The 15,990-nt window shown below is 36.6% G+C and overlaps 1 protein-coding gene across 1 annotated transcript in view; it reads right to left on the minus strand.

The window, feature by feature from the left end:
* The window catches only part of LOC140151134 (uncharacterized), a 29,765-nt gene extending 16,358 nt beyond the window's left edge, over nt 1-13,407 (minus strand). The window contains exons 1-2 of the mRNA XM_072173356.1: nt 12,668-13,407; nt 5,726-5,769 (exon numbers count right to left, since the gene is read on the minus strand). Coding sequence (XP_072029457.1) covers nt 5,726-5,769; nt 12,668-12,949 — 326 coding nt within the window. The 5' untranslated portion in view covers nt 12,950-13,407. The remainder of the gene's footprint in view (nt 1-5,725; nt 5,770-12,667) is intronic.
* Nucleotides 13,408-15,990: the final 2,583 nt, after the last annotated feature.

A 15,990-nucleotide genomic window follows, 5' to 3' on the forward strand; every position in this document is an offset into this window, starting at 1 on the left:
CTTTCACATTGACCAAAACTAATTACAAGACCTCTTCTACATTGAGGCTGGCTTTCCCTTTTAAAGGGAATTTTTATTTAACATGAATCACTGAAATTTCAGTGAAGTAATTCCTTGCCCCTATAATATACATAACTTTTGTTACCCGTGTGTAGTTATTTTTTGAGAAAAATGCAAAATTAGTCACAAAATTTATCAGGGGGCGTAGTACCACCTTAAACGAAATTAATGTTCAATATTATATAGCTATATGTGTTGTCATGATTTATTATGTTCGAATTGCTATTTAGTTGCACAACCGCTTCCAAAGTTGTACTATTTTTGTAACATTTTTGATACCAACGTTTTGTGAATCAAACGACAACAAAAAGCATTGTTTACTGGCAATGACTGGTATAAACTGAATGTCAGTTAAAAATAAACACCATTTTGATTTTGTATTAAAAGCCCTTGTCTTTTCTTATCTAATCCCTCTTACAATAGCCGTGAGAGTGATGTCGAGAAGGAGGTGGGTAAAAAACCCTAAAAGAAATGGAAGAAAGGAGAAGAGATAGAGAGAAGAAGTCTAAAAATACTGCTTCAATATGAAATTACGGGAAAATTATGCATCTTGGGGCACTTTATACCCATTCATGGTGCAGGTATAAGTGTTATATTAAGGTGCATTTTGCTCCTGGTTTTTCTACATCTTTCTTACAACATGTCTCAACATGACTTGCAAATCCAAGACAGAACTGCACATTAATGTCAAAACATATTCCTGAATATAATGTGAAGCAAAGGTATGCAGCCTTCACTCACCGTACAAGATACTGTCTACAAACACTATCGTTGATAGATGGAGAACTTTGTTCCGTGTATTTTGATATCTTATTCGACGCGATGCGACTTTATTCCCCTCAACCTATACTAAATTTAATGAAAAAAAGAGAACATTTCAAAATTAACAAAATTCACATGGACTGTTTCCTCGAAATACGCAGATCATGAACACAGTGTAGTGATCGTTAAGGGTACACCCCGTCAGTTCGAACCACCGCTAGTCCGAATTTTAAGCTTACCTAACGCTAACCCTAACTAACACCAAACCTAACCCTAGCCCTAAACCTAAATTCGGACTAGCGGTGTTTCGGACTGACGGTGTTTCGGACTGACGGGGAGACCCCATCGTTAATATGTCACTCTGTAATGAGCCCGTTACAAATGACGGCGGGAATCGCCTTGAAGGAGGAAATTTCCAAATTTGTCACTTTTGAAATTCTACCTATAGTCATTCAAATGTGTAGTCATTCAAATGTGTATGACTTCGGGAAATCAAGTCACATCGTGCCGAATGAGGTATTAAAATACGCAGAACAAAATGTTGTATGCTCTTGCGGAGATTACTGATATAGTGCCTTTAAGTAATCACGTTGTTATGACAACAGAGTTTATTTACAATCAATTATTGATAATAACACAATTGCAACATCATTAAAGTCGGTATCTTGATAAAAAAAAAATATCGTTATTAATTTTTCTATTATAATTATTCTTTTACAGTATTAGTCTGGTGGCCAGTTAAAGTGTTGGGGTGTTTTTTTTTCGAGATATTGAAGGTCAAAGTTTATGCAGGGGTCAAAATTAAAAACTGGTCCAATTTTGTCCAAAACTTTGCCAATTTATTCCTCTTAATTTTATAAGGATTCTGTAAATATATAGTTTTACGAACCTACGACTTATCGTTATGGAGTTATGAGCAAAAAGGTCGAAGGGGTATAGAATGCTCCAATTTTGATGAAAATGGTCTCAAATTGATATTTCCGTGACAACAGCTCTAATGAAGAATAGTTTGGACCACCAATAATTACCAATTAACATAGGCATATAGGTCGTTGCCAATTGTGTCTTATATATTGGTAGTTCCCTGAACGGTGATATGGGTAACGAGTCGTTGCACGTAGATAGGTCAAACTATACATTTTCTGTATCCTTATTATTCGACAGTTTTGAATTTTGACCCCAATATAAACTTTGACCTTAGAAATCTTGAATTACTCAGGAGTGACAATTCTACACCCCCTATAATCTCATTTTGTATAGCACTTGTTCAGTGCCTGTATCATGTGTATGGGACCATGACAACCCCTCTCTGATATTACAAAATCCATCAGTCCTTGTGCGCGCTTCACGCACCCCCCCCCCCTCTCCCCTCGAGGAACTAGAACTTTGTATACACATACATGACATAGAATAATAATCGGCAAAGAAACAAACCATTCTAACCTGTAACAATAGTTCGCAACTGGACTATAATATGTCATGGTTTTACTTCCGATTAGTTTTACGTTATACTAATATTTCCTGTGACGATGCTGATATATTTTAATCATCAGAGTATTCTGTTTTGAAATGATTCGATCCTAATAGGGTCATAATTATTAATTTACTTGGCCTTAAAGGGCTTGGATAGAAACGTTTGCACAGTATTTTATGGCAGTTTTTTTAAAATTGATATTTTTGACATTTAACAGTTCTCGAAGTAAAATTTATAAATAATGTTATTTACTTATAGTGTATATTAGCTGGGAGGAAAAGCCGACGATCATTTGAAAATTGTGACCTTTCGTATTAAAGATATATTTTTCCCAAAAGTCTTTAAATTAAATATTTAGGTCTTTTGGGGGAAATGTGTATCTTCATACAAAATTTTAAAATGATCGTCGGCTTTTCTTCCCATCTACATACACTTTAAGTACATATCATTATGTTTATAAATTTTACTTCGAGGACTGCTAAATAAGAACAATTTAAAAAAATATAATATATATAACATTTTTAATAATTTGCCATAAAATTTGTATTATGTCGCCAATTTAAAAAAATCTAAATTATTTGATATCAGAAGGAGTAGGAGTATGGCTATTCAGAATGCAATTCAATATGTATGATGCTCTCATGTTCTACTGTGCAAACGTTGTTATCCGATCCCTTAATTGGTTTGTTTAAAGCTGTGCTTTAATTGGTTTGTAGTTTGGGCCGCCATTGTGGGTCACCAACAGAACTGGAAGGACCCCTTTAGCAATGCAGTGATGAGGGGGGTGTAGTTCGTATGTAACCCTGAAAGCGTAGCTAAGTGACCATGATTACGTACAACTAAACCTGGTGATATAATCTTTCGGTATGTGGACATGCATCAGGGACAGTTCACAAACACTTGTTAGGGGGGTCCTGATGCAAAATTTCATCGCAAAAATTTTTGGGCCCCCTCAAAAATTTCAGGTCCCCCCTTTTTGACATGAAAATTATGGGTCAACCCCATATAAAAGCATATAAACTCAATTTTTCCATGAAAATATGTTGTCATTTTTTTCAGCCCCCCCCCAGAAGGGTCAACAATTTTAAGGGCCCCCCTTTTTGCACCAGGCCCCCTAACAAGTGTTTGTGAACGGTCCCTCATGTGAGTTGATATATTTAGGTAATGATGGGGTCAAATGAGGTAATTGTTGATTAAGTTTCAGTAAAGGGGGATTCGTCTCCTTTGAAAAGGTACTGAGACTTGTCATCTAATAATCTGAAGTTTTGAAATTGCTCTAATTAGGGGTCAAATTTTAAAATAGCTCCGAATTGGCTCCAAGTTGATGGGTATAAACACACGAAAGGGGGGGGGCATGTTTACTTGAAGTCATCTGGGGTCCTTTTTAAGGGAAAATGTTTGTGTTTGGTCTAAGGTCACATGGGGTCAAATTTTAGAATTGGTCCGATTAGGCTCAAAGTTGATGGACATATACCCGAGGAGCTCAAAATTCATTACCTCTTCATTTCTTATTTATTAAATGTGGCCCACCAATATACAATCAGTATAATGATCGCAACTGCCGAGAACCGCGCAAGCCGAGAACCCCGAAATTCTAGTTTTTAAACTAAAATTTATTAAAATTTCTTTTCCCAAAAATCAAAAGACGGTTACATACGCATGAAAGAACAATTGTATCACGTACTTCGTATATAATCGTGTCGTATTTTGCCTTTAAAACACGGCTATTCAAAATAGAATTATGTATTTCATGTTTGAGTTCACATTAATACAGTGATACGCTAGACCTCTTTTTTAAAATTAATAATGTATGCTCTGTTTATGGCAGTAATTGAATTGTAAACACTGTGATTCATTTTGATCCCATTTATTCAATCTGATATTTATGTTCAATATAGAAAACTGAAATAACAATGATTTTTGTAATGATATCCGGTATATGAACGGACTCCTGAACGCGGGACATCGACAATGAATGATGAATATAACTTGCATTTTAATTTACATCCCAAGGTATTTTAATATATCCGCCTCACATCTTTTCAATATATATCCAGTAAAAGACAAAATATCAAATTGATGCCTCATTATGATATCACAGACTATCACATGCATTCAAAATGGATGCCTAAATTTGACCTGAACCAAGTGACATATAACCTGACCTATGATGACCTATAGCCTTTTTAAATCACTTTTCCTAACAACACATTATAGAAGGTACATTAAATTGGCATGCATCCATTGTGGAAGAGCTTATTTAATTTATTCAGTGTTATTTAGCATGCATCGCTGAATAAATTTTCTATAGATAGTAGGCCTATAACAAAGGATTTAATGTGTTCTATTCATGTACTCTACTTGAATAGAACAAATTATGGTTTGTTATGAAACACACATCTGAGTTACTAGGATACAGTAAACAAAAATATGTAAGGCCAAAATGATTTATTAACATGGTTTAAAAGCACTTTGTAAGTAGAGAAGAAAGAAAGAAAGAAAGAAAGAAAGAAAGAAAGAAAAAAAGAAAGAAAGAAAGAAAGAAAGAAAGAATGAAAGAAAGAAAGAAAGAAAGAAAGAAAGAAAGAAAGAAAGAAAGAAAGAAAGAAAGAAAGAAAGAAAGAAAGAAAGAAAGAAAGAAAGAAAGAAAGAAAGAAAGAAAGAAAGAAAGAAGAACTGAGATCTCCTGATTTATTATAAAAACTAAATTTTTACTTTAATTTCAGAACCTCAGGCTTATAGTCTTTCACATAGTACACCATTGGGCATTACAATCGGGCAAAAAGTAGATATTCGAGATAAATTGAGGGCATCGCTGTAGGCTCTTTTATTGCATGGGCAATTTCATTTATATATGCACGTGTTATTACATGTCACTTATTTCATACTTTTTCATAGGGGCAAAGACCACATTTATCTCAATAAAAACTGTACTTTGTACTTTGCACGTTTTCCCCTACCATGCATTTATAACCCTTGGATTGCAACAATTAATTAACTGTACATTTTAATGGCACATGGGTCTTCTTGATTTGCCATTTGTATATTTTTTAATTTTGCTATATTTTACACATGTTCTTTTTGGGTTTGATTGTTGTTGGGTTTTTTGTGTGTGTTATTGTTATAGGGTTTTTATTTGTTGTTGTTTTGTTTTTTGGGGGTTTTTTTTGGTTTTGTCTTGTTTTTTTGTTTTATGTTGTTGTTGTTGTTGTTTTTTGCGTTAAAATTGCCCTCAAAACGAAATGCACAGGGCCTATGGGAAACAAACTCGTTTTCTTTAGCCTAAGTAGGCCTATAATAGTTGTCAGGTTGACCTTAATTTGTTTTTCACCCATCACTGCCCATATATCAAACGATTCACGTCATATCGTATGACTTATCAATATTAGTTTACTTCCTACAGAGTTGGCTTGCTATACTTATCCTTACTTATTTGTCCAGTCTCTCCATTTCACCAAATATTCAGGGTGTCCCTGAAAAAACAAACAATGAAAATTAATATTAAAAGCATTTATTATACGTTAATGTGTTAATGAGTTTAAGGCCTATTCAGTGATCCCAGCGAAAGGGTAAAAAACATGAAATAGTTTATAAATTGCCAAAAAGTGAAGGATTGGTCATTAAAATTGGCATTAGATATTTTTTTAATGAAACATTTGGCAAAAACAAGGAAAACAGCATTACTGACCAAGTTGAAGCCCAAGTCAAACACATGTAGCTAATTTCTCTACTTAAGTAGAGAAATTACAGATTCATGTAAAATGTCTTATTTTGTCGTATACTCGGCTTTTGGCTTAACCACTAGCAGGCTATGTTAGCACATCTATAATTATGACACTAACAAAGGTACCAAAATCTGAATTTTGATGCTTTTTACGATCGTCCGGTTGAGCAAATCACTGATTAGGCCTTTAAATAAAACAAAAATACATAACCAGATCTGAACCGAAACACAAACCACTGCTTTCTATTTACTTTATGAACGGGAAAAATAGTTTAAAAAATCATTATTAGAACAATGTAAACAGTTCAAATCATATATTAATTCTCTCTCGCCTTGCGGAAGTTGCATGATGATGGAGAGACAATTCCTATTATGATACAAAATAAATGAGTTTTGTCTATTTTGTACTGTAAAATTGGGTAAAAAGCTATTTTTGATTGTCAATGATGTGAAATTTTGGGCGCTCCCACACAAAATCACCCCATTTTTGACATTTTATATAGGTTGACATAAAAAAAAAAAGAAAAAAAAAAAAAAAAAAAAGAAAGAAAGAAACCACTACAGGATATCACGGCAAAACTTGTCTCCTAGTAGGACTACGTTAAATAATATCTTCCCCTACAGGACTACACATACAGCTCATTAGTCCGAAGAGTCATTTAATAGTCCGCAAAGGGTTAATTTATGGTTTAGAACATTTCATGTTACAATTAAGGGATGGGGTATGGACGTTTGGACAGTATTTTTTTGTGGGACATGAGAGCACATCAGGCATATCGAATTGCATTCTGAATACGAAGAATGTCCTTCTGATATCAAATAATTTTGATTTTTGAAATTCGCGATATAATACGCATTTTATGGCAAATGATTAAAAAATTTATATTTTTGATATTCAACAGTCCTCGAAGTAAACTTTACAAATCTAATGATATGTACTTAAAGTGTATGTAGCTGGGAAGAAAATGTGTTCTCATACAAAACGTTTTAAAACGTTTTCGTGAACTTTATATAACCCGATATTCAATGTTATATTAAAACATTTTTAACAAAACCAAAAATCCAAAATATAACCTGTTTATAGAAATGTTTTAAAGACGTTTTGTGTTTGCTGGGGATCGGAGAAGCCATAAATATATAGGCCTATATTATTGATCTGGTATCATCATTTTGTACATGTATCAATGCCACTATCATTTATACGTACCTAGGAGGCATGACATACGCAATATAATAATAAATCTTACAAAACAATCACGCCGTATGAAATTATGAATCATGCAGTCACGCATATTATATTAATGTCTCCCAGTACACCACATTTCGCCATAATACATTCTAGAAGCGCTTGCTGTTAGAATAAGAAAAATGTTAATGCTAAATAATTGCACATTCTAGGGAAGCGTGGTTACCGTTTTGAAATAACCGAGTGAGAGGGTTTTCAAGAAAATATTTTTCCTGTCAAAACTGAAGCATCCTCTGTAGGCCTATAAAAGAAAATATGAATATTAACTGCACATCATATATAACGATTCGTGATACCCAATTGTGGCACATTTGAGGTCGTTTATGAGACAGAGAATTTTATTTCAATTTTATATACCGTACGTCAAAATATTTTTTAATTGAGCAAGAATGAGGATAGAAAAAACGTTAAAAATTCTATGTATAAATAACATTAGACCCGGCAAAAGATTACTGTATCGTTTTTATGGTAATCTAATCTTTTATTTCCTGAAGAAACATTTGGGGTCTAAAATGGATTTTTTATGTAATTGATAAAAACATCGAACGTGTATACAAGAAAAATGGTAGGTTCCTCTATAGTATTTTACTGACCATGGAAATGTACTGACACCGTGCGAGCACATGTCAAAATCGATATAATGTATTGTCCATATAGACGCGCATTTATCATGTTTATTGACAGATTAACAACAATTGAGCGCTATTAATACACATTAATGTTTTTAGGCAAATAAAATTCCAAAATATGGTACGTTTTCTGCTTTTGCTTGTCACGTGGTAGGCCTATATTGAAGTTGCGATTATATCTTCAAATAAGTTTCAAATGGATTCCATCAAGACAAATGGCCGAGTGGTCTAAGGCGCTAGGCTCATAGAGCATATCCAAAGCGGCGTGCGTGGTACGCCGTGAGTTCGAACCCCGCCTCTGCCAAACTTTAATAGAAGTAGGCCTAATATTAAAATTTAACTTTTTTTAAATTTCATATTGGGGAAATGTGACTGGGAGAATTTATGTATGGCGTGGAGTGGTGTGGTCTCCCAGGTATTACATATGATCATTTATAGAATACAATGAAATTAGTCTTTGATTGTGGCATTGGTTATACAAAATGATACTGAGCAATACGCGAATAAAAAAAATGTATTTTAGGAATCAGTGAGCTCTCAGTCACCATGTGCATTTTATTTTATTTATGAAATGCAACTCTTTTCGGTATACACTCTTAAAACGATTTATATATTTTTGAATAGAAACATGTCAGATTAATTAACACGGGAAACTAATCAGATGAGGACATAACATAATAATTTCTCTTCAAAATGACAAGAAACAATTCAAATAGATATTTTTGATAAGATTGCCTTAAAACGGCGATCTTGTCAATCTATACTTATTACAAGACTGCCCTACACCAACCCTAAACCCTAACCCTAAACTCCGTAAGTTTAGGGTTAGGGTTTAGCAAAATTCCGTTTTTTGCACCTTTGCTAACATAACCAGCAAGTGGTTACACCGAAAGCAGAAGTAATTGTGCATGGAAATTTTACTCCTTGAAATTTATCAATTATTACTGCTGTTTTCCTCGTTGTTTTTTGCCATATTTTCATTTAAAAAATACCTTTTTTAATGATTTATCTTTTACTTTTAAGTAGTAATTAATACACAATTCTATTTTTACACCTTCGCTGGGATCGTTGAATGGGCTTTTGACCATGTTAACTCGTCTAATTTATATTAATCATTAGGCTATACATTTACGTTGAGGTCGATTGTGGAAGTACATGTACTACTGTTATTTCGCGTGTATATATACTTAAGGTGGTACTACACCCCCTTGCATAAATTTGTGGCTATTTTTGCATTTTTCTCAAAAAAATAATGACACACTGGTAACAAAAGTTATGTATATTTAGGGGCAAGGAATCCAGTTACTACACTGGAATTTCAGTCACTCAAGACAAGCGGTACATTATTTATGATAAGAAAAGAGGTACCGCTAGAATGTAGGCCCTACCTCATTTCTTAACATATACATAATGAACCACTGAAATTCGATTCCTTGCCCCTAAAATATACATAACTTTTGTATATATACCAGCAGTCTAGCAGACCAGTGTGTAGTTATTTTTTGAGAAAAATGCAAAATTAGTCACAAAATTTATCAGGAGGTGTAGTACCACCTTAATACTTACACCATTAATTTTTATCATGATTTATATAGACTGTGTCGCTAAATGACATATGTCGCAATCTCTTTGCATAATGACCACATGATGATGAAAATATATCCGACTTCGCTAATATCATATTTCGATAAGACCATATTAATGTGTTCATCATGATACTTTTGTGATACCACTTCCTTATGACCTTATAATTGAACCACAGCCTGTACAAATCGCATACAAAGTAGAAGATACGCGTATTAAAACGGTGGTAATTGGGTTATTCCAAGCTATTTCAGGTGAAATCCATACACTCCCTATATGGAAGACATGGCCTTAATATAGTCCCGGGAATGTAGTTCAGTTGGTAGAAGGGACTATCGTGCGCCCTTCGAAATCAACTTCTTATCTTATCGTCTCTAGATCAGACGAAATGCTTAGAAAACGATCAGCTATGTTTTAAAAAATGTCTCTAGGGGTCAATAGGGGTCAACCTTAAAAGTCTACGGGTAAAACGTCCTTCGGAGATTCGCTCGATATGTATAGACGAATCAAATTTCACGCATTCCTACACCTCAATGGCTGCCAAAGTTGGGTCCCCGTCGGCTCCATCTCACCTAAAATGTGAAATGATGCGGCCTTGGAGGGTATTTTAAACTGCATTCTATCACCTGTGTTACACGTAGACAAAAGAATAATGACAGTGTACAACACAAAAGAATCTAACATCGAATTTTAAGCGGCTTTAATCAACCCAATTGGGCAGTCACTACACCAGTTTGGTGCATGCGGGGACCCGTCATGGCCGACCAAATCCTGACCATGACCTGGCTCGTTGGATTCGTCTATACTAGGGGTAAACTTGAAGGAGGTAAACGCGATCAAGGGTACATGGGGGAATGGGGATGGGCGATGTATGACAAAAATGTGCACAATTTGCCGACTCCGAAAGAGGCACCACCACGTTCTTTAGACAAACAACTGAGTTAGGCATTAATTCTGGTGTTAAAATGCCTAACTCGCCATTTGTCACCTGTCAAAATTGCCTAACTCACCCCAAAATCTCCTTTTATAATTATGATAGGTCAATGTCAATGGCATTATTACAGCAGGTGTACATGCTATGCAAAAAGCTAAATTCGGCTGAAAATTGATTTAGGCATGCGCGGATTTAGAGGGGGCACAGCCGGCCTGTGCCCCCCTTTTTGGCGGATCCCAAAAAATAAAAAAAGAAGAAAAGAAAGAGAAGGAAAGGAGGGAAAGAAAAGAGAAAAAAAAAGAAAGGGGAAAAAGAAAAGAAAAGAAAGAAAACGGATCAACGTGAAAATCCTCGGGCCTATAGCCTAATAAATCTGTAGTGAGTATCATACACCGGGTGACACTCTCCAGGCGCGGATTCAGGGGGGCGGCCCTTCCTCCCCTCCCAAAAAAAAGAGGAAAAGAGAGAAGAGAAAAGGAGAAGGGGGAAAGTTAAATTGCACGTAATTAGTAGGCCCATGCCAAATAAACCGCACAGTAGCTCACAGTCTGGTCTATCAAAAGTAGGCCCTATAATACTAGTATATAGGCCGGATTCTTTTAGGCAGTACTTGTTGATTTCTGCTGGCCCGCCGATGATGCAAGGCCAGGGCCCGTCACATTTTGTCACCAAAGTCAGTATTTTGAGTACGGACTCCATGCTGACTTCGATCCATGCATGCTTTAAATTGCGAATCTCCGAGTCTTAGGCTATTAAAGTGTCAGTGTAACATTTTACAAATGTGACACGATCTGGTCCATGGGGGTCAAAGGCGGCAAATTTGAAACTGAGATAAAGGTAAAAATATGGAATAAAAAAACAATAACATACATAAGAAAATAGACATCAAAAAACTTCATAACTTTAGAACCAAGTATGCTAGACCTTTGGCGTTTTCAGTACATGGTAGCCTATTGTATGTGTAATGTAAAAATTACAGTAACTCAATTTTCAAAAATGCCTCCTTTGGCCCCCATGGAGCAGATCGTGTCACAAATTGAGTTCGGCCCTGTTATGTTTTAAAAAGCGATGATATAGGCCTACTCTCGTATAGTGTAAAACAGATGCACCAAATGGCTTCAATTGGACCTTCAAAATTTCCAAATTTCGGAGGGGGAACATCAGACACCCCCTGTCTATATAAACAACTGCCCGTTTTCGCTTCTGTTTATATTTCACACCCAGCACTCTGAATTTATACAATAACAGTGAAAAAAGGTGGCTTCAATTGCATATTGGCCTGTCATTTCACAAATTTTATATTTTCGGCTTTTTCAAACTCAAATTTTACACCATAATAGTGCCAAAATAGTCCACCAAATGGCTTCAATTAGGTTTTTATTTTGCAAATGTTTCTCATTTCTCAGGGGGCATCCCCCTCAGACACCCCCCCATGTCGCGCAATGTTATGGTACATAAAGCAATAATTTTACAAAAGAGGTCAAAACTTGTCCACGAATGGCTTCAATTGGGCCGTTTTTTTGGCAAATTTTAGGCTTTTTCAAACTTAAATTTTACACAAGAATGTTAACAAAATGGTCCACCAAATGGCTTCAATTGGGTCTTCATTTTCCAAAAGTTTCTCACTTCTGAGGGGGGCACATCCCCCCTCAGACACCCCGTCGCGCAAGCGCTCCGCCGCTTCGCGGCCATTTTTTATTTTCAGGAGTGTGCCCCCCTTTCTCGAAATCCTGTATCCGCCCCTGGATTTAGGCAATTATCGTAGCAAGGTGGCAACACTACCTCGACACGGGGTTAAACTCAACATGCAGGTGTGCAACTCGCCGATTTGTGTCCGCTACAGCTTGCCATACTTGTATCTTTTTTTTTAATGACGCAGGGTTGTCTTTTACGTCGCCACCACACGACCACGTGTCAGCTGTACATGTAAAATATTATCACATAGATACAACAACGCAATATGGTACAAAGTAATATTATATTAGTATTTCGTTATCGTTTAATAATACTATTAAACCCGAAGATTGACCCACTTGATAATTTACTTAAAAGCATGGCAGACCTTACAAAGAAAAATAATGATATGACACGGTTCAGTAAGACGACCAAATAACCACCGTGGCGTGGCCGTGTCAAATGCGAAAGCTTATCGTTGGTTGAATATTGACTATAATTCAACCAAACGTGGAAAGCTTAACGTATAGCCATCATTACATTATTTTAATAGTGTCTACCACTATTTTTCACCACAAACCTTTCGCATTCGCCTATCCACAATTCTTTCCACCACAAAAATCCGACTGGTTTCTTCACCAACGTGGTGAATGTAAGTAGTATCCGGGGAGGTTGGGCCATTTTCGGGCATAAGCAGGTCCTTGGTTATTGAGTCATGCTTCTGCGTGGCGTCTGTGCTGGGTTGTGGTGCTGCCGGTTGGGTGGGTTCGGATGGGGTGGGGGATGGGGTTGGTTCCACCGGTTCCACCGGTGCCGCCATCGGAGTGAGCTCTGTTCTACCAGTCGTAACGTCTGATGCCATAGTGGCAACTGACAATGTAACACACACAGTGGAGTTCAAACGCACAGTTCAAGCTAAACATGCATTTGTGGCTATCTCACCCGGAACACATTATAGATTATAGCAGCAAACACACAGCGTACAGAATATTGCATGTATATGATACCATATTGCTGTAAATAATATTCAAGTTCAGTCGCTTCAATATCTTTTGTAACTACCAATCAGCAGAACCACATATCTCTGGCAGAACTAAAGGAGCGACTCTGTCATGTCACGGGTGCTGTCAAAAGTTGCTTAGCGATATAGTTTGCAAAACCTCAATTCCATCCATGGTGAAACTCAGAGCTCTGGTTGAGACTGTTCAAAAATACAATTCATTTATATTGCGTGGGAACCTGTAACATACAAAAATAATGTTGTGCTTGATGTGTACCGCTAACTTTGTTATTAAGCATTCAGTTGTACGTGTTTCGTGCATGACCTCTTATACTATCTGTGACTATTGAATCGTTACGGAAAATTGCACAAATCTGACACTGAAAATGGGAATTCAGCAGTTGGTATTAACTTGGTATAGACAGTTTGAGAGACTTCGCTTCTAGCCTAAGGCATTATTCTTCGGTTCAAAAATTCATAAAAGTAGATATTTTAATGATGATGATAGGCCTACATTTTTTTTCTTAATCAGGGAATTTAAATCCATAGCATATAATTTGCATATCACATGCTCACTGAACCACAGAGCGCAAAATTAACACATACTGGTCCTGAACATGGAGGTAGTAGTACAGCTCTAATCCTAAACCCTGGAATTAATACCACATTCCTACTATATTAGGCCCTATCCCTGTACGATGTTCTAGGAATGATATGTGTTGACAAAATCTCAATTTTGCACCATGATCAACTTGATGACAGCGGCGTGTCAAATGATGATCAACTAGGCGTGGCAGAATATGACTAGCGACCTTACGGTCAGAACAATCATGTGAAAATGTGCATTGTGGGTGGATGATTTGAATAGATAATAAGAGATAGCCCACTCGCTTCAGTGTGTTGTAGCAATTTCAAATAAATTAAAGCAAATTGTCAATATGGAGCCTGAAATATATCATTTCAAAACAAGCAATTATTTTTGAATACATTTCAATATAATGGCGCCAATAGCGCGTGACCATAGGTGACTTAAGCTGCAGAAGGAGATATGTATTTTAAATATAATTATTAGCATGCAAACACGAGAACGTTATTAACCCTAACCCACCAGGGGCTTTTTGGCGACGGAAAGAAGGAAGGAAGAGAGAAAACAAAGAAATAAGTTGTTTAATCTGGGTGGGATTCGAACCCGAGACCCCTCGCATGCCAAGCACTGGGTCGGCGACACTTTGCCACGGGTCTTGGGCTTCGCTGGCCAGCAAAACCTTGCCTATAATCACTTAGGGCGATTGCGTCATCACACCACGTGGGACATTGTGGGATGCACGCGGCGAACAGCGCATATATCAAGTAGTATTTTGTATTACTCAGGCGTATTAGGGTTAATACAACAAATGACAATATACTGGTTCTATTTTGGAAATATTTGCTTATTTATGCATCAAGCTGCAAAAGCTGGCAACCAAATAGTTCAGTTGGAAGAAGGGAGTATCGTGCACCATCGGAAATCAATTTCAGATGTTGCTGTCGGAGGGTTTAGGATTCTTGGTTTTCAATTGTTTGTTTTTGTTTGTTTTTTTATTATTATTTCGATTGGTGGCTTTCGATAGCCCCGCACTGTCGGTGATCGGTAGTGTGTAGGTTTCCGGTAAATATTGTGATGTCCAGTGAACCACTTTCTTTCCTAGTGGTTTTTTGTGCCAAGAAAGGCAAGATGTCCGTTTGTTAAGATCCGATTGATTCTGGCTCACACGTGAATAATTTTGATATGTTAATTTTGAGCGTTGATGAATAAGAAGAAAGATTCTGCCTCTGCTTTCCGTAATATCACAAAAGTGTCGTCCACATAACGTAACCAGATCTTAGGTTTAACAATGGAGCTTTTCAGTGTTTTCACTGTTTCAAAATACTCCATGAACAGGTTTGCGATAACTGGACTCGCAGAGCCCTCCATTGTGCAACCCCCTATCGTTGATCCAAAAAAAATCTCGGCTTGTGCTACAAAATAAGCACTGTTGAGGTAGGGTTGTAGTAGTTCAACAACCTGATCTGCAGTAAAGTCGGTTTACTTTTCCAGGAAGAATCACTCTTGACTAAATCTGAAACTATACTTGGAATAGCGTTGTTTCTATATGCACGCCAACAATAAGATATAGGGATTTCGTCTGATTTAAAATACGAAGATCCTTAATGCAATTTTGTAATGCGAGAGGGAATGCGAGTAGTGACTTGCCAGATGGACTGAATTGATGCTGGAAACAATTGGCCGATTTATGGGGCCGGCTCCTTGTGTTTGGAAGTCCATAGAATTGGGACACATAACAGACTGTATAGGGTAATGTTGTTATATTGCTTTTCATTAAAGTTACCAGATTTCTTAAAGTCTTTCAGTAACTTGGCTTGATGAGATTTGGTAGGGTCTTTATTGAGCTTATAGTAAATTGGTTTTAGTATCACTCAATAATGTGCTAAGTTTTTGATCATACTGTTCTCTGTCCAAAACAACACAACCTCGACCTTTGTTGGGTGGAAGGAGGAGGATTGTCCTTCTTCAATTAAGATATGGAGGGCATTTTTTTTCCTCGCGAGAGATATTTTTAGAGGTTAAGCTGACTTGAGTGAACTGAACTGGAAACTTTGGCTCTCAACTCAGATGCCGAGTCTGAATTTGTCTCTCAACAAATGATACGCATTTATTAACCTATAGGCCTACCTGTATACGGTAATTCGTGACCCAAAACTGGCTGATCATTATGCAGTTACTGTCCGTTTTTCCTATTCAGTGCACACACAGCGCTCCAAATGATGATTGACCTCTAGCTCACTCACTGTACTGTAGGTATAGACAATGGACTAGTTAGTGGGCTGGTGGGAAAACCCTTCACCCAATAATAGCCATAGAA

This window comes from Amphiura filiformis, chromosome 4 (genome assembly GCF_039555335.1).
Source record: "Amphiura filiformis chromosome 4, Afil_fr2py, whole genome shotgun sequence".
Lineage (NCBI taxonomy): Eukaryota > Metazoa > Echinodermata > Ophiuroidea > Amphilepidida > Amphiuridae > Amphiura > Amphiura filiformis.